Source organism: Perna viridis, chromosome 12, assembly GCF_037379345.1.
Source record: "Perna viridis isolate PV_CMFRI_1.1 ecotype Kerala chromosome 12, ASM3737934v1, whole genome shotgun sequence".
NCBI classification, from domain to species: domain Eukaryota; kingdom Metazoa; phylum Mollusca; class Bivalvia; order Mytilida; family Mytilidae; genus Perna; species Perna viridis.
The window spans coordinates 31,670,345-31,692,534 of record NC_142456.1 but is presented as its reverse complement, the minus strand read 5'-3'; the positions used below and the strand labels follow the sequence as shown (position 1 = coordinate 31,692,534).

At 31.0% G+C, this 22,190-nt stretch overlaps 1 protein-coding gene across 4 annotated transcripts in view; it reads left to right on the top strand.

The window, feature by feature from the left end:
* The window catches only part of LOC148602038 (globin-like), a 29,247-nt gene extending 8,347 nt beyond the window's left edge, over positions 1-20,900 (top strand). For 2 of the 4 annotated variants that reach the window (XM_088554926.1, XM_088554924.1), the window contains exons 2-4: positions 15,359-15,493; positions 18,095-18,320; positions 18,960-20,900. In XM_088554926.1, coding sequence (XP_088411052.1) covers positions 15,366-15,493; positions 18,095-18,320; positions 18,960-19,097 — 492 coding nt within the window. In that variant the 5' untranslated portion in view covers positions 15,359-15,365 and the 3' untranslated portion in view covers positions 19,098-20,900. Of the gene's footprint in view, positions 1-2,024; positions 2,172-9,829; positions 9,981-15,358; positions 15,494-18,094; positions 18,321-18,959 lie in introns of those variants that run through there. The other 2 variants (XM_088554927.1, XM_088554925.1) reach the window with 2 other exon arrangements.
* The last annotated feature ends 1,290 nt before the right edge of the window (positions 20,901-22,190 follow it).

Genomic DNA, 22,190 nt, shown 5'->3' with positions numbered 1-22,190 from the left:
TTTCCATGTATTAACATTTAATGTATAATATGTGCGTAGTTAAATTTAAAGACCGATGTTTTTAACGCCTCTCAAATCATGCATGCCCTTTTGACTGGAAGACAAATTTATTGCTCAATGTAATTTTAACAATGTAACACAAACCAATTTAGGTAATATTTTAATATTTTAATTTCTAATGCATTGGGAACTTATGCGTAATAATAACTTATTTGATTGACGTTTGTGATCTTATATTACTACGCCAGATTATGCAATATGGCCTGGTTTCTTCAAAGCGAACTAACCAATTAGATAGCTTGTTGCAAATTAAATGAAATATTTATGGAAAAGACCGGATACTTCTTTGCAATCATACTAAGCTTTGAAGTGAAGTTACTTATGAAATTTGTAATAGTTTTAAAAAAGAATGTACCCATTATTTTCATCCTTCAACTAGGCTTTCTACAATACAAATAAAGGGTGTCGGATTGCGCAGAGCTTTATCCCATCATTGCAAGATAATGTCTTCTGTTTACCTTTTCAGTTATGAGCAACATCAAAAACTGGAAACAGGTAACATGAGCGCCGTGCTCAAAGATTGCTGAAAAAATCAACTATTTTTTGCAAATTTTATATGTTTTATTTCTAAAATGTTGTTGCAGGATAAAAACAATAATGAACATAAATATATTTATTTGTATTCGCTCCGAAACAGTCAGATTTGCAGGGGAACCATAGCGATCTGACTGTTTCTATTTAAAGTCTTTAGGAACAGTCAGATCGCGAGGGTTCCCCGAGCTAATCCGACCTTTTCGAAGTGAGTACAAAACAAACTATTTTGGACAAATTTCGCCGACCGAAAAGCAATTTTTTGAGTGCGTAGGTCAATGGCACATTTAAACTTGTTATCTGTTTCCTGTTTTTGGCGTTGACCAGGAGACAATATTATGCAATGGAGGAATAAGACATTTCGTTATTTGACACCCTATATGTGTATAATAGAAAGCTTAGTTGCAGGATAAATAAATATTCATTGTAAGTTCACACCTCGAAATAGTTTTGGTGCTACATGTACTTGGTCCGATCAAATCATGGTTTTACATGTTTCGTTCTGATGTCATGAAATAGCAGGAGTTGGAGTGAATTTATGGGTCGGAAACACTTTTCCGACATCTTCAGAGCTTTTTTAACCCATAGTGTATTATATCCCTGCAGATTTGAACTGTTTTTTATGACAATTTCAGATTTTTTAAAGAGTAATTAGATAAATGCAATATATATGTAGCTATGCTTTAAGTATATAGATGTTTGTGTTTCAATCGATTGAAACAAACAAAGTGTAAAAATATGTTGTCTTCAAATGCTTCTATAACTACCTACATGTATCTGCCATTAAAGCGTTGATATCTTATATAAAAGCCACTCTTGTGGAGCAAAAGAATTCATTAATATAACAGCAACAATAATATTTCGAAATTCAGTTCAATGACTTATGCTTTTTTTAACTTACGTTTTAATCATACAAAGTTGTCTCTAAAGAGTAGTAAAATTTTCGGAGATAACAGAATGGGGTTTCGAATCAAGCTAACATTGGAAAATCTGAAACATGCATAAAAAACCTACCCATCCGAAAATATATTTAAACTCACTCCATTTTATAAGACTGTTGCATGTTTTTCTCTGCATCACTGGATATGTTTGGAAAAGTTGAAAATAATGTTTTGACAGATTTCCATGTATCTGCCCTACAAATTTTCATATGCGGTGTCATTCATGAAATTTCAAAATGTACATTGTATAACTAATTTAACCGGAATGATAAGTATCACCACTATTAATCACTTTTAATGGACTAAATGCTTAAGCTAAATACAGATCTCGGGTACTTGACATATAATTGGATCTCTAACATTGATATCAAGACAGTCTGAGATCTTCTTAAAGGTCTGTATAAACACAAATACCACTTACCGGTCGTACTTATAAATACCTGGCAAAAACTTGTCAGTGTCAGTTACAAAGTATATAAAATACTGCACATGATTGTAATTCGCATGTTAAACAAATCTCCGTTTTAAAGTATGATACATCGGAATTCCTAATGGATGTTATGGGAATTTTTTATCTGAATAAATTTGACATTCAAGTCGTAGCCACATTTGTTGGGACACTAGATGTTAACTGGTCAGGTAAGACTCGAACCAATTTGATTTAATCTCAATAGTTCTAAATGCAAGCACTGCAAGGAAATAAAATTGTTCGTCTGCAACAAAACTTATGACAAAGTTAACATTATTGTTCTATTCTTGCTTTCATAAATTGAATAAATATCAAAACTTAAAGTTTACCCGCTCCCATTCCATCTTTTAACACGACAACAATTAGCCAACAGCTTTTCCTTCAGTTATACACCTGTAAAAATCAAAAGCTGCTTCGGGTTATTACAATAATCCATTTAAAACTGGACAAACGTTGAAGGTGTCGAGTTGACCATAAACTATAAGTATAATCATACACCTCAGCTATAAACTGAAGTGGCACTTCAGTGGTGTTTATATGTCATCAAAGAGGACATTTGATAAAGAATGTAACAATTTAGATACGGCATACTCGTTAAATATTTGGTTAGGATTTATTTTACAATCTGTGTATTTATTTCTACAATTGCCCATTTATGTAATGTGATATGACCCAGCAACAGAAGAATTGTTTATTTTCGAACAACTGTATGATTATCAAGGTTATATTGTTGTTTAGTTTATGTAGTTTATATTTTACTTGTTGAAAAAAACTATTAAATGTGCAAGATTTCAATTTTATACTTTTTCATTGTATTGGTTCTATCAGATTTCATTTAGAAATTTCGCATTGATTGTGTTGTATTGGTGTAGTGGCTGCAAAGTGTGGAAACATATCAAATACTCACTGAAATGTATCATTTGTTCATCCAGTGGCTAAAATGATGTATTTATACCCCTTCCCTCAAGTCATGTGTGTGTATAATGAGCACGATGCTCGTCCGCCCGTCCGTCCATCCGCTTTTTTTCATCACGTGCGACTTCATTTCATGTTTGACGATAACGTGAATATTAAAAGAAGCTTTGCTCACAATTTTTCTATACAAATTTATTTATTTAAAAAAAAATAATTATAACTTTTTTTACGTTATGGCCTTTCATTGTTATGTTTTATAAAGCTTAAATGAGAAATGTCTGCTGTATATGAAGTAGAGTTTAAAATTGTCAGATAGTCAGTTTTATATCTCAGAGTCTTCTCCTATTTACGCATTGGTTACACATTCGGTTAATTAAACATTATCGGTTAATGCATCAAGTTCCCAAGTTCAAATGCATTGCAACCGAGTTGCATATATTCTCCCATAAAAGTGGCACTTATAGAAAAGACAAATTTTTTTTAATATAAACGTTCAGCTTTCGAAATCTGGTTGGCTCGTTCAAGCATAAACAGATAGGAGGTTCCACATTATGATTTAGGTTTAAAATGTAATGACAATGCTCAGACGAAATCCTGACACACAAGTGCGCTGCATGAAAGTACGTTTATGATAACTGGTTGTTGATAAATTCACTGGTTGAAAACCACTCGTTAAAACTAGACAGTTTACCGGTAAGAAAACCACTCGTTGAAAACCAGACAATTTATCGGTAAGTAAATCGCAGTGTTTGTACATGTAAATTATTCACTACTATTTTGTATTTTTGACTCACAAGGTATCACATAAGTGTTCATTAAATTTCCCCAGGTTCAAAAAATGTAATTGTCTACATACACTTACATGTACATGTAACAAAATTAAATTAACTGAATATTTTAAGAAACTTTTATTGCATATCTGAAATATAAATCCCCCTTCCCCTTCTAACTTTAAACATGACAAAACTGGCGGATTTAGTCACATTTTTATTTAATTTACTGATTTCCGATCTTTTAAAATGTGGCTATATTTTGTTTGTCGTTACATGTGGCACATTAATAGGAAAAGAAAGAGATAGATGTATTGGTGTAACTTTCATTGACTCTTTTCATATACGAGATAAAACAAAACCATTTGTCATTCAACAGTAACCGTACTGTAACTTAATCTGGTGTAAAAGTGGTTGAATATCTAACTTATTATTGCCTATTTATAATAACACAGTAACTGTGTAGTTGTATAGAAAAAGATTAAGGATTAAATTCACTAAAATTGACATACGGTAGGGTTTTTTTAAACAGTGTCATGTACATTGAATTATTGGTAATCATTCTATCCATAGAATTTCAACTTTAGAATATTATTTTTATGAAGTAAATTTGGTGACACTCTTTGACTGGTTTGTTTCTGAAGTTCTGAAGTAAAATTATAGATTCTCCTCCAGTCTCGAGGGATTAAAAAATTTCTCAACTCGAGAAAGTTTAAGTTTAGATTTCAACGAGATTTTGTTAACACCAAAAATACTATCCTTAACGATTTGACAATATATCACAACTAATGTTGTATATCCCTTATTAATGAGTCAATTCAACGGTTTAGTTAACTTATTGGGTGAGAGTCGAGCTTTCCTTTTTATCAGTTTAGATCGAAGATCAGAATTGATATAGCAGTCGCAAGAGCCGTTCAGATTTGTAAAGCCTGATAGCATTTCCGATTATCTTACCTTACCGCAGGAAAATAGTCCCATCGGCTTACCCCGTTAAAGTTCAAGACAAGACATAATATATCAAGTTCAATTCTATGTTAATTACGCAAATAAACAAATTCTATAAACAACGTTTACTGCGAACTTATATTCTGATTAATTTTGTTTGTATTAAAAACGATCCAATTAAAAATGGTTGAGACCAACCTCTTATGAGTATCTGTTTATTTCTATGTACATATGTATTTACCCGAATAAACCAGTCGTTCAGTGTCGATATATTCAAGTTGTCTACTAATGCTTTATTCTTAGACACTTAATAAACCATTTGATGGTAAGCTAGAAATGAATATCCAGCGACATTATAAATATCCATCTATCATAACAATGAAATATAAAGAGAAAAGCTGAGTACCAATGGAAAGACTTCATGCAGGCCCATTTACAAAAAGGAACAGTGGTTCCGATCAAGAAACTTCTATAAAGAAAGGGGTTCCAGACAATTAATTGCCGCTCATGTTTTTTGTCAATTTTTTAATAAAAGGGTAGCATAATCCCGAAACCATCCTGATGTATCACATAATCCATTGTTAATCTGTTTCTTTTGAAATTTTGTATTTACAGTTTTTTACCGGGTAGGCTTATCTTTAAATGTTTTGGAGTTTTGGACCACGACAATAAAAAACTTTTTTTATTTCTAGTCCGAATTTCTAGTTCAAAATTTTATTTTTTTTAATTTTTTTTTTAATGGTATCTTTATGAAATGTTCAATTATGTTTCAGATATCTCTTACCGTGTTGATGTTATATGGGGTCTAAGGGCCACACGCCCCAAAAAATCGACTATTTTATTTTTTGTCCGTATTTCATTCTGCCTGCTTTTTTCAATCAGATTTCAGATATCTCTTACCGTTTTTTTTAGTTATAAGGGGTAAAAAAGGGTCAAAGATTCCACACCCACAAAAATCGGTTCGATTTTGAAAACTTTTAATTAATTTTCAAATTTTGTGCTATTAATATTTATTATTATGGTTTTCGCCTCAAGACATCTAAAGCCCGGAGATGACAAGTGAAAAACATTTGCTGAGAAGATGGCATAGAAATTTCGATAATGCATATCTCAGGAATGATGTCAGTCTGTGATCCGGTGATATTGCTTTTTGTAATAACCATTTGGCTTTTTGTCCATGTGTAATGATAATAGAATTGTAGGTGTTCCAGGACCTTGAAAGTACATGGCTAGTGTTTACTGTACCAGACATTATTGTTGAAATTATATTCTGTCAATGTACGTGTACCTGTCTCTGGGACTATGTGCCCGGAAACTAAGCGCTTTCAGATGACACGTGTCTATGTGGTAACTTACAGCACTTGAGCTATATAGCTTATTAACCGAGAAATGTATTCTGTTGAGAGGAACATAAATGTATCTGAAGACAGCATTTGTGTCATTCAATGATTGTGGTTTAAGTTTGAATGAATTGACAGATATTTCCGATCTGTAGGTCTATATATAAATTGAGTTTCGACTTTAGAAAATTTAGAAACTGGGAAGGCCAAATAGTAGTTTGTAACTCAATTATGCAGTATATCGGAGAGTTTTTATTAATTCGGCTAGGTGTTTCATGTAAACTGACATCGAACCTGGGTATTACGCAAATTGGTGCACTACTACTATGCATCATGAATTTTGGTGTGTGTTTTTTTCTTAATGTCCTTCGTAGTCAGAACGGTGAATTCAAAAATAAATCAAAGAGATTAATGTTAACCATTTACAACAATAGGCTTGTTTTCTAAATACTTTAGATTTCGATCCCCGCTCTTTCTTTTATTCCCGATTTTTACAATATGACGATTATTCGAGGCGTAAAAATCTAAACGATCGATATAAATAGATTCAGTACTTGCGTACTTTGATTTCGTTTTTCTGTGTTTGAGAGGGAGTTCCTTGTATCGGATGAAAACATTTATGAATGTCTTTACGAGCTTGTGATGGCACGAAACCACAATTAATTTTCCCATTGTCTTCTTTATAGCCTTTCTGTAATTTAAAAAAATTCCACCGGCGCAATTCAATTCAGATTTTCAGGGACGTTAATTTGAACCTTCCAACAACTTATATAAAAAATATAAAAAAATTTACCATTATTTTTTTCAAATTTTATGCATAAACACGGAGATACCCTAAAAAATGACCCAAAATGGCTTCTGGATGTCACAAACTTGACCTTTTTTGACCTCACCAAATCACAACCTAAATGTCAAATTTCTCATTTCAACACATCTACTAAAATAATTTCATTATTCCTCTTCCATTTGAGCACAAAAAGTATGAGAAATTCTGAAAGGAAGTGTTTCTAAAAAAATTTTGAAAAATCCCCTATTATTATAGCAACTATATTCGTATACAACGAAAAGCTAAGGGCAGATAATTGTGGTCTCGTACCTGATATCGAATTGACATGACATGCATCATTTATTGGACCCTCTATCCTACATAATAACATCTAAATGAACTGTCCCGTACTACCATACATCGTGTACTAAGTCACAGCCCTAGATTAAGTCTACGAGGAGGAATGACCCGGCCAGCGTAAGCTATATTTTTATATAGCCTAGCTGGCCGAGTGGTCTAGGGCGCTGGACTTTGTGCAGGCGGTGTTGCCATAGATGTCACAGCGGTACGAGTTCGAGTCCGGCGGAGGGAACGACCAAAAATTTGCAACGCAAATTTGACAGTTCTAACATCGTTTGGAATTTTTCAGACCTTTCTATACGTTTACATATCTTCCCTGTATTAATTTGATCCAATGGAGCAGTGCAGCGAATAGAGTCGTCACATTCTGTGACGTTTGTATATATATATGGTGAATTGCCACAAATGTACCATCGCATAATCTTTATAAAAATTTAGTAAATACTTACCATGATTACAGAGATCACCAAAAGGTCTTCAATAAGTGTAAAGAACACCTTTAAGAAATCTAACTATCTGCACAATCAGTTTAGGATACTAAGTACTGTTTTGTAAAACTTTTTTGGCATGTACTTACTTACCATGATTACAGAGATTACCAAAAGGTCTTCAATAAGTGTAAAGAACACCTTTAAGAAATCTAACTATCTGCACAATCAGTTTAGGATACTAAGTACTGTTTTGTAAAACTTTTTTGGCATGTACTTTTGTTTGATTTTTTGTCTACTGTGATTATCCCTTTTTGTTTATTCGGGTTCATCGTTTTTGAGTTAGTTATCTGTTTAAGGAAGTTGATCTAGGGTAAGGGACACAACTCTTAGAAATAATTGGAACGTTCATATTCAGCATCTTACATCAACCTGATTAAGCATCAAAGTGACTAGGGCTGATTTTATTCTCTTTCAAATGAAAGCTTGAAAGGCTTTGGTGTAATTGAATATGATACAAACATGTCATTGATTGCAAGAGTTATCTGCCTTATCCTAGGTCTACTTCCTTAAACAGTATTGATAAGAATGAAGTACAGTGTACTGCAAATGACGAAAACAGTATAAAATTCATTTTCTTGAAAAGGGGTCATATCTAGCTAATTTACCATTCCTAATAGACCGTTACTTGATATGGTCTGTCATATCGTACTTTTTACCGGTTAGTCAATTCAGTTCATTGTTTGGTAGATTAATTTACGTATGGTATCAAAGATGCCAAATTATGTAAAACTTGTTCTATTAGCATATGTGTTAAATTACCAGTAACATAAGGTTTACATAATTGTTTATCATTTAAATTACCTCCATCATAATCAGTACTTTAGTACTAGATAGTTAGCATGTCCTCATTGAATTAGTCTGATGTTGAAAAACTATAATGAGATAAATAATAACAATTTAAGCGGATATTTATGGAAGAAAAAGCACTGTGTGGAACGAAGGTGTCAATGGAAGACAGGGCTGTGGGTAGCATATGCCAAGTTTTGTTTACTAACAATTCTCACCCATTACACATCATGTTTTCACAAATAAAACAGGATGTTTGTTTTAAATATATTTGAACGGTAAAAATGAAATCAATTTAAAAAAAGTAATGCAGACTTTGAAAATAAAGGGAAGCATTTTATTTTGATATGCGCATAATTAAATTGAGTTGTTAGGTAAAGTTACACACACACACACACACACATATATATATATATATATATATATATATATATATATATATATATATATATATATATATATATATATATATATATATATATTGTTGTACAGAGCAATATCCTGTTTTCTTTTTTTCTCATTAACATATATCAAACTGAATAGAAAGTAACATGTTGCTCCTCATAGAACCAAGAGATTAATTATACATAATGCGCTGTAGAATTTAAAATTAAGGGAGATAACTCTGCAAATAACACTAAAACACAATAGAAACAATAAAACAGAAAACGATATAACGTCTCCCATTGCATTCGATCTACTATAGTGAATTTTCCTTTACATGTGAGAGTTACATCCGCCAGTCCTTTGTACTGTACTTGATATAATGTGGAAAATACATATACTTTATAAGAAGATTGTACCGTATAGCGGGTATTTTGGCGGACGACTAATTTTAGCTCTATGAATAAGTGTATTTTTGTTACGGTAATTATCTTTTTATTTAAAGGAATCAAAAATTGCTTGGACCTTAAATTGGCGAACTTATATTTTCGTGAGTCCCAAAAACCTCGCAAATATAGCGAAAATTATAACCTGGCGACAATTTCCCGCTAAACGTTGGTAAAGGAATAGCAGAGAATGAATTACAATACGTTCAATTATATGTAATGTGTGCTTTAGTTTGTATATATTACAGAGAAACCTGTCTAAATTGAACCTCTGTTGAATTAAAAATTTGGTTCGGTCTGCGCAGGTGGTCGCTTCTACAAAATTCAAACTACTTTTTACCTGATATAAAGGGATTTGAAAAAATGTTTAGACTGGTTTTAGGACTTTTCAGGATTTGATTTGGAAACTTTTCACTAAGAAACAGAAGAGGAATTAATATATTTTTTTTACCGAATTTGATATTTCTAACACTTTAATGCATTGTACTTAGACAAAAAAAAGATAAACAATACAAAACAAAATGTGTAAATGATAACATAAATGCAAAATGTGGATAAGGTCAAATCATATGTCATTTGATATGAAAGGAATTCGACACTAGGGGAGGCCGTTAGATTGGACAAATTGCTTGTCTAGTTATATGTTATCAGATTGAAAGTTAGTACGTAGACGTGAATTTAACCTATCATATAAAGTCATCGTATGTCTAAACACAAAGTTCGAAAGAGATAGATAAAAAAAGTATATCTACCACGAACACCTGTAATCCCGTCGGGTAAGCCTTTTCTTATTACTTTTAGTAAAATATTTGTAGTAATTCACAACTGGAATTTCAATTATTTTAAGAAGTAATTTTAAGTAAGATACATGTATATCTACTTGTACATGTAAATCTACTGATGATAGAATAAAGCAGTATATAAAAGGGCACCGAACATCGCTTAAATTTATTTGGATCGTTTAAATTTCTTACAATTTTATTCAGTGTTTTACTTAGATTAAAAAACACAAAATATATATTCCAAGAAATTCTAACCGCATGTTTTCTGGGAGTAATGTTTGTATCGCGCTAGATATCTAACAATTAGGCTTCTGGAACAGGGTTCTGTTGCTACAAGATTTAATTCGTCACTACAGAAGTGTTTTCGTGGTCATCATGAACTCGTAGATCGTTACGATATATCTATCTGCACCATGAAAACTGATTTGTTCAACGTGTCATAGTTTTCGTCTCCTCTTTCGTCTACCTCGGACTTTTTATGAGCAACTCGGCGGATGTTTCTAGAAAAGCAGAGGGCGCTAACCCTACCGGTGCACCTGGACCATGCTCCCAGTTTTTCGTGTTGCTCATTTACTTTTGTAACTTTGTATTATTTTAGTCATTTTATGTTTTTTGTTATGATTGTCTTTTTTCCATGTCTAGTCTTTGTCCCTGGATTATATTCTTTTGATTTCCGTTAGGATCTAGGTTCCGATGATTACTCTTTACTGTATCTAATATTTCAGTATCAGGAAGATAGTTCTTTGTTATTCTTTCATGAATAGACGTACAGCTGCAGATGTTTGACAATATGATAAAACAATTTTTGCACCTGTGTCGACTTTTAGAAACGATTTTATTTGTCTTTATTTTTCGAATGAATTAACGTGTCTGTATGTCAAAATCAGTGCAATTATCTTGATATTATAATCCTAAAAACATATTTATATGATTATTTAATGATTTATACCCATTTTGGAGTGTGTTCTGGCTTCAACGTACAAGATTGAAAAAAAAATACAATTAGAATATATACATTGAATGGTTAGGCCATCACCCTCTTCCCCTTTGAACCCCCTCATGCGTTTTCCTTTTCAAATGCACGGGTGTTATTAAGAGATATGACGTATTTCTACATTGGTAATTTACGCATTTTTACTTCATTATCATAACTTTTAAAATCTCGTAAAATTAAATACAATTATTATGTTAAACATTTTATCTTTAAATAAATGTAAAATGTATACCCTTTGCTGCTATACCTTTAAGTTGATGCATATTATATTGTACGGTGAATTTAATTCTGAGCATATTATGTAAACATCATAAGAAATGATAAAGCATTTCCGATACTAATTTTATCCATTGGAATTGCAGTATATGACTAAAGAAACACTATTCATTAAATGCAGATGCATATTAAGTGTCAGTCTCTGTAAGAATCCGGCGGTGTGTGAAACATGGTATATAAAATCCATCACTTTGATAGAGTAATTTCACTATATACACCAACAGAATCAAGGGAATCACACAATATTTCCCATATCATGTTGATGCATTGAGTTATAATTTCATTGAAATGCACTGAAAATGAACATTTCAAGGGCAGATAACTCTGCCAATTACCTCATTTTTCTAATATTCTATGGGAAATTTTCTGACCAAAGCCAGTGACGCAAAGATTAAATAATAGTCTTTTCAAATCGAGAAAGCATTCTTGAGTGATTTTACATTGTCAGATCGTTAGGTTTTTGACATGCATGTTTCTGATTTTTCCCATTTTACCTGATTCTTACAAACACTTGCAATTAAATGTAATGGGATATAGTGCACCATATTAAGAAGGGTATCAAATTATTTTAAAAAGACATTTATGATTTGAAATTCTCAACCATCAGCAATAAATCATTTAAATACAGAGTTAATGTAGGTCACCTGATATGCAAATACATCAACTGTTGTAGTATTAGTGTATTAATGTCACTTTTTCTGACAGCCCTTATATTTAAAACTACTTGTACTTTAAATAGAATGATGAAGGGAAAAAACATACACCCTTAAGATATTTATTAAATTTGTTTTGTTACAAATATATTGTAAAGTAATGATATACATGTAAAAAAGTAACCAAGGGAACCTAAGTAACTTGTACAACACTTCGATTATTTTATTTCAATCAATCTGCGAAGCTGTTTATCTAATATTAAACAAAATGTTATTTATGGATAGAAGGATCATATATTTTAGTTTTGACAAATCATGTTGTATAGCATTGTTAACAGATTTGGTAATACATGTACATGTATCAGTCCCATGGACAGTCAATTTATCATTGTAATGGCCTCAATATAAGCAAATACTGTAAAAATACAGTGTACTACTCTGGAAACTGACCGAAAACTCAAATAATCTTTTTTTTTCTAATTTCATGAAAAATAATCATATGAAATGCATTAAAGTATATTAAGGGGAGATAACTTTTATTTTCATCCAGCACACAGTACTATAATTTCCCACTCGTATTTCTGACTGGGAGACACCGTAGAAAAATCAATTTCCTCTCAGCCAATTAAAATCCCTACAGCTTACTTTGTACATTGAACACTTTCATTTGTTACCATATTTTAACTGAATCTGTTCATTCTTGTTTTGAATCATCTACTGAATATGATGATAATATCTACATTAAGAAAAATAAAATAATGTTCTTATCCTACAAATTAAAATACATTTTCTTAAAATTGTACTGTAGTTTTAAAATAAATTTTAATTTTATTCGGCAAATTTATATTCCAAATATTTAGTGACGCCAGATGAAGTAAACACCTAATTTAAAAATGAAATGCATTGTGACGTTTTGGCGCGAAAATATCCGAGAGTGAAATAAGCAAATATTTATTGAAATTTATTTCTCAGGAAGTTTCGATAATTCACTTTTATTAATATAAAGATATCTGTTATTCAATATTCTTGATTATTGCTAGAGAGAACAATCGTTGTGTTTGCAATAAACAAATACTTTTGTTAGATTAAATTATGTTCATGTTTTATCTACATCATAAAAAAATTAACAATGAATATAGTACTACATTTACTAACTGTATTTCAATAACTGTCAAAGGGCATGCATTTTAAATGTTTACAGATAGAGAATGGATTAGGACAGGTATTACTTCTTAGTTCGTCTTATCAACAAAATAAATTTGCATAAGTAAAATTAAAGTAAAGTAAATAAATAAAATACAAAACAAAACAAAACAAAACAAAAACAAAAACAAATGAAAAACTATGTTTTTTTTTAAGAAGGCTGGTATATAAAGCGTTCATTTGTGGATAATTTAAAAAGTTCAAACGACCGAAAATATTACCTTTTCGTATATTTCGTGACTTTGTTGCACTAATGATAAGGGCTTCTAATGAACAAACAACTTTATAAACACAACCTGACATTCCATTTTTTTTTCAAATCAAATACGGATCAAATCGAAATACTAATTTAATATTCGTTGAAAACTTTTAATTCGTTTGACAACGTCGTATTTCAAGATTTACAACCTAATGTAATTTATAGAAATAAATTTAGTAAAAGCAACTCCCGTTATTTTTGTGCAAACTCATGTTTAAGTTAAACCCATTGTGAATAAACCATTGAAAATCAAGAATTTCGCAAGCCAGGTTACTTATTGCAATTTTCAAATATTGGGCCATTTTTATTGCTTGTACATACAATGTGAAAATATACTAGTATTTTTTAAATAACTAAATAACGTTTTTATCTACCTTTTAAAGCTTCTTTATCAACATATTTCTTATATTGGCAAAATTATTTTCTTTATCATATATGAAATGAAAAAAAACCACTTCACTTAACAAAACAAACATGGTAAATCCATTTAAGTTTTCGAAAAAAAAATCGTTAAAATTTAGATGTAAGACATACAAATGCTTCTGTTTAAGTAGCAGTCCAGATAAAATTCATGCAAAATGTGATTGATGGTTGGAAAGTATGTTTTTATATTTGATATTTTGTTAAAAATTATTATAGTAAATTAATTAGTGGCTTTTCATATAACCCTTGTTCTTAGGAGATAAAAATAATGTTGAATGTAATGTAGAATTGTGTTGTTGCTCTTATTTTGTCTATCCTGGACTTGACTTTTTATTAACAACTCAGTGGGTGTTTCTAGAGAAGGAGAGGACGCTTACCCTACCGGTGCACCTGGTCCACGCTCCCAGGTTTTAGTGGAGTCCGAGTTCCTCATTTGCTTTTGTTACTTTGTATGTATGATTTTAGTTACTTTATGTTCTTTGTTGTGTATGTCTGTTTTCCATGTCTGGTCTTTGTCCCTGGATTACATTCTTTTGATTACCGCTATAACCTTGGTTCCCTTGATTACACATCTTATAGAATTTTCATGATTTTTACATAAACCTAAATAATAATTCTGATCATTATTTAAAAAATCTTCCCGTCAATAGTTTATTCCTTTCTAACTACATATTCGAGACAAGAAATAAGCAACTTTTTTTTTTTATTTTTTTACCTCTGGGTTTGATATTATTCAAACCGTGCTACACCTTGTTGACCTTCACCCTGAAGATCTACGTGTTAATTGACTAGAATGAGGAAACAAGGTAGTGGTAGTGATACTAAATTTAGCAATCGGATCATTTTATAATTATTCTCCGCATGCTTTTTCGAATACTTTCGGAAGCAAGCATTATTAAGTTAAGGATGTTTGAATTGGCGTCACTTGACATTGCTTGACATAAGGAGATACACTTACGATGAATTTATATCTCAGATATTACTTTACAAAATTAATATTATCATATAAGTTATTAGGGAGGTAGACCTAAGATAAGGGACATAACGCTTGAAATCAGTTATATGCTTGTATTATATTCATTTTCACCAAAGCCAATCAAGCTTTCAAACAAAATGAAGTCAGTTCAAGTTACTTTGATGCTTACATGAGATTGATGTAAAATGTTGAATCCAACGTTCGATTGATTTGTAAGAGTTGTGTCCCTTACCCTAGGTTTACCTCCTTAATATCTACATCTTTTTATGTTACTAGCACTTATTGGAAGGCATTAGAACAGAAAACGTTTACTTTATCGATGCACCTGGTTCCAGTTTTTACCCATTATAAGCCTCTGCCTTGTTTGCAGGCAGAGCTGTACTTAAAACGTTAATGTGGATATGCCTTGAGCCGTTTTTTTTTTATCCTAATTGGACTGTTGTCTCTTTGACATATTTTCACCACATCCACTATCGTAATATAATACATGTTTTAGCACAGAATATAAGATAGCAGGTTGTTACAATGTAAATCATGGAGTAGTTATAGATCTTGAGGAAAATTTGATTAAGATGTTTTTTTTTTCAGTTAAATAATGTCTCAGAATGGAGAATCAAACGGCTCCGACTCCCTCTTAACCGCAGACGAGGTATCTGCCATCGAAACTACCTGGAGTGCAGTATGGGCTGACAAAAAGAACAATGGCATTCAGTTCTTTATAAAGTAGGTTGGTTGTTTGCTTGCTAGTTATGATTCAAACAACTGCTTATGGTATGATGGTTCATGGAGTAAAATAAACCACGGAATAAACGATGCTATTTTATTATTATTATTATTTTATTATTATTATTATTATTTATTTTTTTTTTGTTTTCTTATGCTATAGTTTTATACAGTCCTTTATGTATTTAGATCTGTACATTTGAAAAAAAATCACACTTAAACCTCTCACTAAAACCAACCGAATCAAACCAAATCAAGAACGAAAACTTTTTGAAAGTGGCAATTTCATGTACTACCTATAAAATCTTGATCTCAAGTCGCAACACTCAAATAATAAAAAACTACGACTGGTTATTTGGTCAGTAACTGATTTTGAATAAAAAATATAAGCAAATTCCATTTTTTTTTACATTCATCAATCACTTCCTGTCTGAATTTTATATAGACTTATACTTAATACCAATATTTCAATTTTACAAGAAGACCCATAAGTTTTAGAACATTGGTTCAAATTGTTCCTGGTGCATGATTCATTTTAAATTCATGGAAATTATTACATTAATGAATTTTCAGCTAAAGTAACTTTTTATAGAAGGGCATTTACGCAAAAAATACGTGAATGATGAACATTAAATATCGAAACTTGTATAAAACATTTTTGATTGGTTTGTTTTTAATGAAGTATACAAGAATGAAAATTAATAGAATTCAGTAAGAATGTTGTCGATTCACCACACAAACTCTTCCTAAGTTGATTATGCCAGTAGAACTTGGTAAAAAAAAAATAAAAAAACAACCCTTATGATTTACACGATTAAAGGCTTCTTTAGTTTTGGAATTATTTGAATTGCGAATTGTGGACCGATCGACGTTAATGATGTCACAGTGCCAAGTATATATATCTTGCAAAGATGAGAAATAGACAATCAAATTATCAACGTATAAACGTGGACATGATATAGAGTAAAAAGTTTCTACAGTGACAATATTCAAACGTTTCAAACCCTTTTTGGTAAATCTGATGACTATGTAGTTTTAAAAATATGGGTTTTACTATTTTGCTTTTACATTTAAACCTCGCAAACAAGTAGTTAAAACGAAACGACTAATTTTTGCTTTAGCTATGCATACTTAACCATCAAAAAGATTATATCAGTTTAATTATGCATATATTAAAGGTGTATTCAACTATCTTTTCAGTGATATGTAAATGTTATCTTTCAATCTCGTATTATCATCACCTATTAACATCTAATTGAATCAAATAATGCATTGATAATTTAATGACATTTGACATTTCACATTTCACATCATTTCCTTTCGTGCTTTGATAATTTCTAAATTTTTTGACAGGAAGTTAATGTGTATTTCTTTTTTTTCTAATAGTTAAACATAAACTCACTAAGTTTTCGAAAAATTTTCTGTAAGGCCCTACCATAAGTTAAACAAAATGAACTGCAACACAAACAAATACACAATAAGATTAATTTAATAATATACCCAATTCCCTCCATTAAATAACTCAACATACACCATATACTCAAAAGGAGAGATGATATTCACTTTAAGATTGATCGCAGTTACTGCAAGGAAGCTCGGAACATATGAAAGAGTGACAAAACCATTAAAAATGTACGGTCACTACAATCCAAGCTGTCTAGATATGGAGTTGTAACGTCAGTCTCTTTTGAATACCCTTTATTCATAGTGAATATAGTGTCCCTCCATCCTATCATTCTTGCGTTTGTCAATCCGTCCGCCAATAACATTTTTTATCAATTTTCTGAGTAACTATTTATCATAACTTCTTGATATTCTGACAAAAAAGTATAAATGCCGTATCACGGGATTTATTGTCAGAATCTAGCGACATAAACCTCGTGTTTAACGACTTCAATTATATTTTAAATCAAATTTTTAGTTGGGTTGGAACGCGTTGTGTAATATATCCTTTAGTGAGCCCTGCTCGAAGATTTTCTTTATTTTTTTTTTTTTGTCATGGGAAAAATATACACAATGAAATAGAGCTTTACATTATGCTGATAAAAATTTCGAAATACTAAATACTGCTTTCAACGTGGACTAGAGGTTACAGTGAACAGGAAACACCCACACCCCTTACGTATCAATGCTGAAATTGCACAACAGAAATAAAAAGTCAGGCATTTTCCAAAAGTAAAATCTCCCTTTAATTATATTTTTGTACACCGAACGCTTAATCCATCTTCACTTGATCAAAACATTTCAAATGCCGCTTTTATTTCCAATATAATTAACTTCCATTTTCGAGTATTAAAGAATAATTATCTCGTCTCACTGTCTTTCCACGAAGTCCTTATACTACTTAACATATAGAGAATAACTTAAAAGCCGAATAGAACTCAAAATAATTTTAAAATTCTCCGTCAAGACATTAAAACCTCATAAAGAGGCGCCGTCACAGCAAACTTGACGAACATTTGTCATTAGGATTCGCTAATAAGTTTTGTTATTTCGGCATACAATAGCCCGTAAAATAAAAAAAAAAACATGTCTTACAAAAAGTGAAAAGTGGCGAAGTATTGCAAGGTAGATTAATTCTGTTTTATTTTTTATTTTTAGATTTTTCAAACACTATCCTTCAGCAAAAGAAAAATTCAGGGATTTTAAAGGACTGTCTATAGAAGAAATTGCAGTACATAAGAAACTCCGGGCTCATGCCCTGTCGGTATTTTATGCCATCAAATCATTTGTAGATAATTTAGATGATTCAGAAACACTCACCGAACTGATAAAGAAAAATGCTAGGAATCACGCCGAAAGAGGAATATCTGGAGACGAAATTAAGGTAATGCTTGCAGTTAAATTGGCTGTGCTTTCACTCTTGGTATGTAATTTTCAAATTGACAGTTTATTCATAATTTTTTGTAGTATTTTGTAGAACAAATACAAATACACCAATAAACATTAATGATGAAATGAACATGTGTTTATCAAGACAAAAAACAAACAAAAAAACAAACAAAAAACAAAAACAAACAAAAAACAAACAAAACGGAAAAACAAACATAGGTCTAGTAAAAAAATCAGCTGATGAACTCGTAACCTTACCGAGATTGTTTCATTTAAATGTGGTACAAAATGTATTCTTTCTGTATAAGCCACATAATATTTTGTATTGATGAAACGTTTAAGATAAATAAATTCAACGTTTGTTATAGAGTGTTTAATAAACAACACAGACGGCGGACGTAAAACTTTTAGTTTTAGTACAAAGTAGCTTCTTTGTTCGTCTGTTGCAACGAAAATGTTGAAAAGAAAAACGTTAATTCATCAAAGAGTAATGAAGGGAACCAAGGTTATAGCGGTAATCAAAAGAATGTATTCCAGGGACAAAGACCAGGCATGGAAAACAGACATACACATACACATTCAATAATTATATATTGAAAAAAATGATTAACTATTATGATCAATACTATTTTAGTGGTTAGTGCCCCCATTCGTAGAGTTGCTGGAAGAAAAGATGCCCGGACAAATAAAAGACGTGCACAAAATTGCTTGGTCAAAAGTTTTTGATGTGATAGCCTCGGTGCAGGATGACGAATTGGCAAGCAGAAAGTAAAAATTGATTTTTATTTAAAACTATTTTAAAATTCAGACATCTGATTCGTGTCATGCTTGGATATTTCTGCAGTTAACATTTTGAATGACAGTTCTCAAATGGTTCAACCTACCAATTTAACCATATACTGTTCACAAATTCTCCATTTGAAAGTGTCCCTATCCCCAATCACTAATTAAGGAATTAGACATAGGATAAGCGACACAACTCTTAAAAATCATTGAAACGTTTGTATTCAGCATTTTATATCAATCTCATGTAAGAATCAAACTTGGACTGATTTCATTCTGTTTCAAATGAAAGCTTGAAAGGCTTTTTTGAAATTGGTTATGATACAAATATATCACAAGAGTTATAACCCTAACCCTAGGTCTACTTCCTTCAATCCCTGTTGTACATGTTATTATGAATGTACATTACCAACATTAGAGTTTTATTCTTTTTAACATTATGAATATTCTTGACCACAGTTTGCTCATATTTTAACATATAATGAGTACAAATATTTTTTATTGTACTTGATAAATGTATACTTTTAAATGTTTTTACTACAGTTGACATTTATAAATATTTTTATCTTTTGTACAAAAATGCAGTCCTTGTTATTCATACATGTTTGAACTTTGCAAGACATGACATAAAAGCAGTCAAACGATCACGAAGAAAATCGTGTACATAATTTGTTAGTTAAATTAAAACAAAATTTTTTCTTTCAATATCAAGCACCTGGTATTCATGAACACTCCATTTCATTCTATATCAAAGGAAACTAAACGTCAGGGTTTTCAGTTGAGATGATTTTAGTTATACGGCAAGTTCCATTTGAACCACACATTCGTGTACCATGGTTGTTTCATACACAATGCTTAATCTCAGACGACAAACCAGACGAACCGGATGTAGAATTAGATGTCGGTTCGTACTGATTAATAGAAACAATTTTCATTACTCCATAAGGCACATAAGCAGGTCATTCAATCATGAAAATACCAACTCTTCCCTTGAAGTGAACTGTCATCAACAGTAGGCTTTAAGTGTAAGTTTTTATATAAAAAAAAACAAGAAGGAAAAATTAGAAACATTCATGTAGAAAAAAAAAGATCTACTAATAAAGTTTCACTCAACATGCTTTCTCTATTTAAAAAGACCGTTTCTCGATCTCAGTATTACTGGATTTACATTGAAAATTTTCAATAGAATGTTAGAAAAATGAGGTTTTTGACAGAGTTATCTGCCCTTGAAACGATCATTTCTAGTGCATTTAAATGACTTTATAACTCAATTAACCAAATGATATGGACAATCTTGTCCATTTTCCTGGATTCGAAAGATGCAAATAGTTATATTATATTTTCAAAATGGTGGGATTGTTCATGCCATATTTCACCCGCTGCTTGAATATTTACACAGACTGACACTTAATTTTTTTCATATAAAATAACCTTCTTTTTTAATTATTCTGTAACTGGTTATATGAAAATTGAGATTTTTAAATATCAGTGATCTTTTATATCTTTTAAAATCTTTTCTGCTTTTATACATATATAGGTAATTTGATTATAAAAAATCATGTTTCTGAAATTGTGTGGAATTTAATTCAGTTCAGTATTCTTGTTATTAGATTGAGGACTCATAAAATTTATTCCATGTATATTGGCAATCTTTGGTTCAAGTTTATTTTAATGTTGTTTATTACTCATATTTATTGTCATATTATTCTTTATTTTTTTTTTATAAATTATGGCATATTTTACCTGTAAATGTATCCAATGTATTATATGGGAATAAAAGTATTTTAATGTGTTTATATTTAATACCTTTCTATCATTTCAAAAAATATAAACAAACAAAGTGAAGAAAACTGAAAAAAAAACCAATGAAATACTCATTAATGGCAAATCAAAACCTTATTCTGAAATTTGTCCGTTAAGGCCTATTCGTTATTTTAACAGTGTTCTATTGTCTTGATATAGGGGACCATATCAAAAAATTAAAAAAAGAAGTACCCCTAGCTCCCCCATTTTCACGGAAGCTTTTTAAATTATTTTTTTTTATTTAATTTTTGAGTGGCGGCCATTTTTCTAATTTCAATATGACTGGTCAGAAGCATTTATGGTTTCCTTTTTTCACCACCAAATATCAGCCGTCTATGAATTTTGGTGCTGTTTGGACGTTGTTTTTTTTTAGACATTTCAAAACGTTTGGGCAAATCTACATAGGGTGACCTATTATTATGATGCCAAGTTTGGCTTAAATCCGTTCAGCGGCTTCTGTGGAGTTCAGCGGAAAAGACAGACATTACAGGGAAGAAGAAGAATAAGAAGACAGCGTAAAAACAGTATGTTCTCCACTTCGTTGGGGAAACATAATAACTGCATCATTTTGCAAGTTTTTCATTAATGTAGTTTATTACAACGCATTTCTTGACTTTTATTTAATGCATTAAATTTTTTAAGGAACAATATGGTACTGTTTTTTCTAGATATTTATATCGAACAACGAGTAGATTCAGTATGAGAAAAAAGATTGTTTTATTTAAGATTAAATGCCTTTTTTAATATTGTTTTTTTGGAGGAAATTTGTTCTGTTTGTTTTGTTTTTGTTTTGTTTTGTTTTGTTTTATTTTTTTGTTTTTGTTTTTGTTTTTGTTTTTGTTTTTGTTTTTTTTAAGACCATTCCAGTTGTCTTTATTCAGTCCCAACATAAAATACTCAAGGCTTTATTGTGAAAGGTACTGTGAACTGTGAAAGTATTTTTATTTGTGTATGCTAATTCGTTGTATAGAGTAAAACAACAATGCATTGATTAATTGGACAACTCTATCACACAACTGATACGGAATTTTCTGTTTCGTTTGGAACCAAATTTCGTGGTTTATCAAACCCACAAAAAGTACAAAAGTTTGTATCTCGCGAACATAATAATTCTACAGTACTGTTTTCCTCGTGGTTGCAGTTTGGCCTGAAATGTTTGCAATATAAAGAAAACTGTAAACTGCAGAAAGGACTTAAATCCCGTAAAACCTATCATCACAAGACCGAAATTTAGCGGAATTTGTCAAAACTAGGCCATTCTTAAATTCCCTAAATGTTT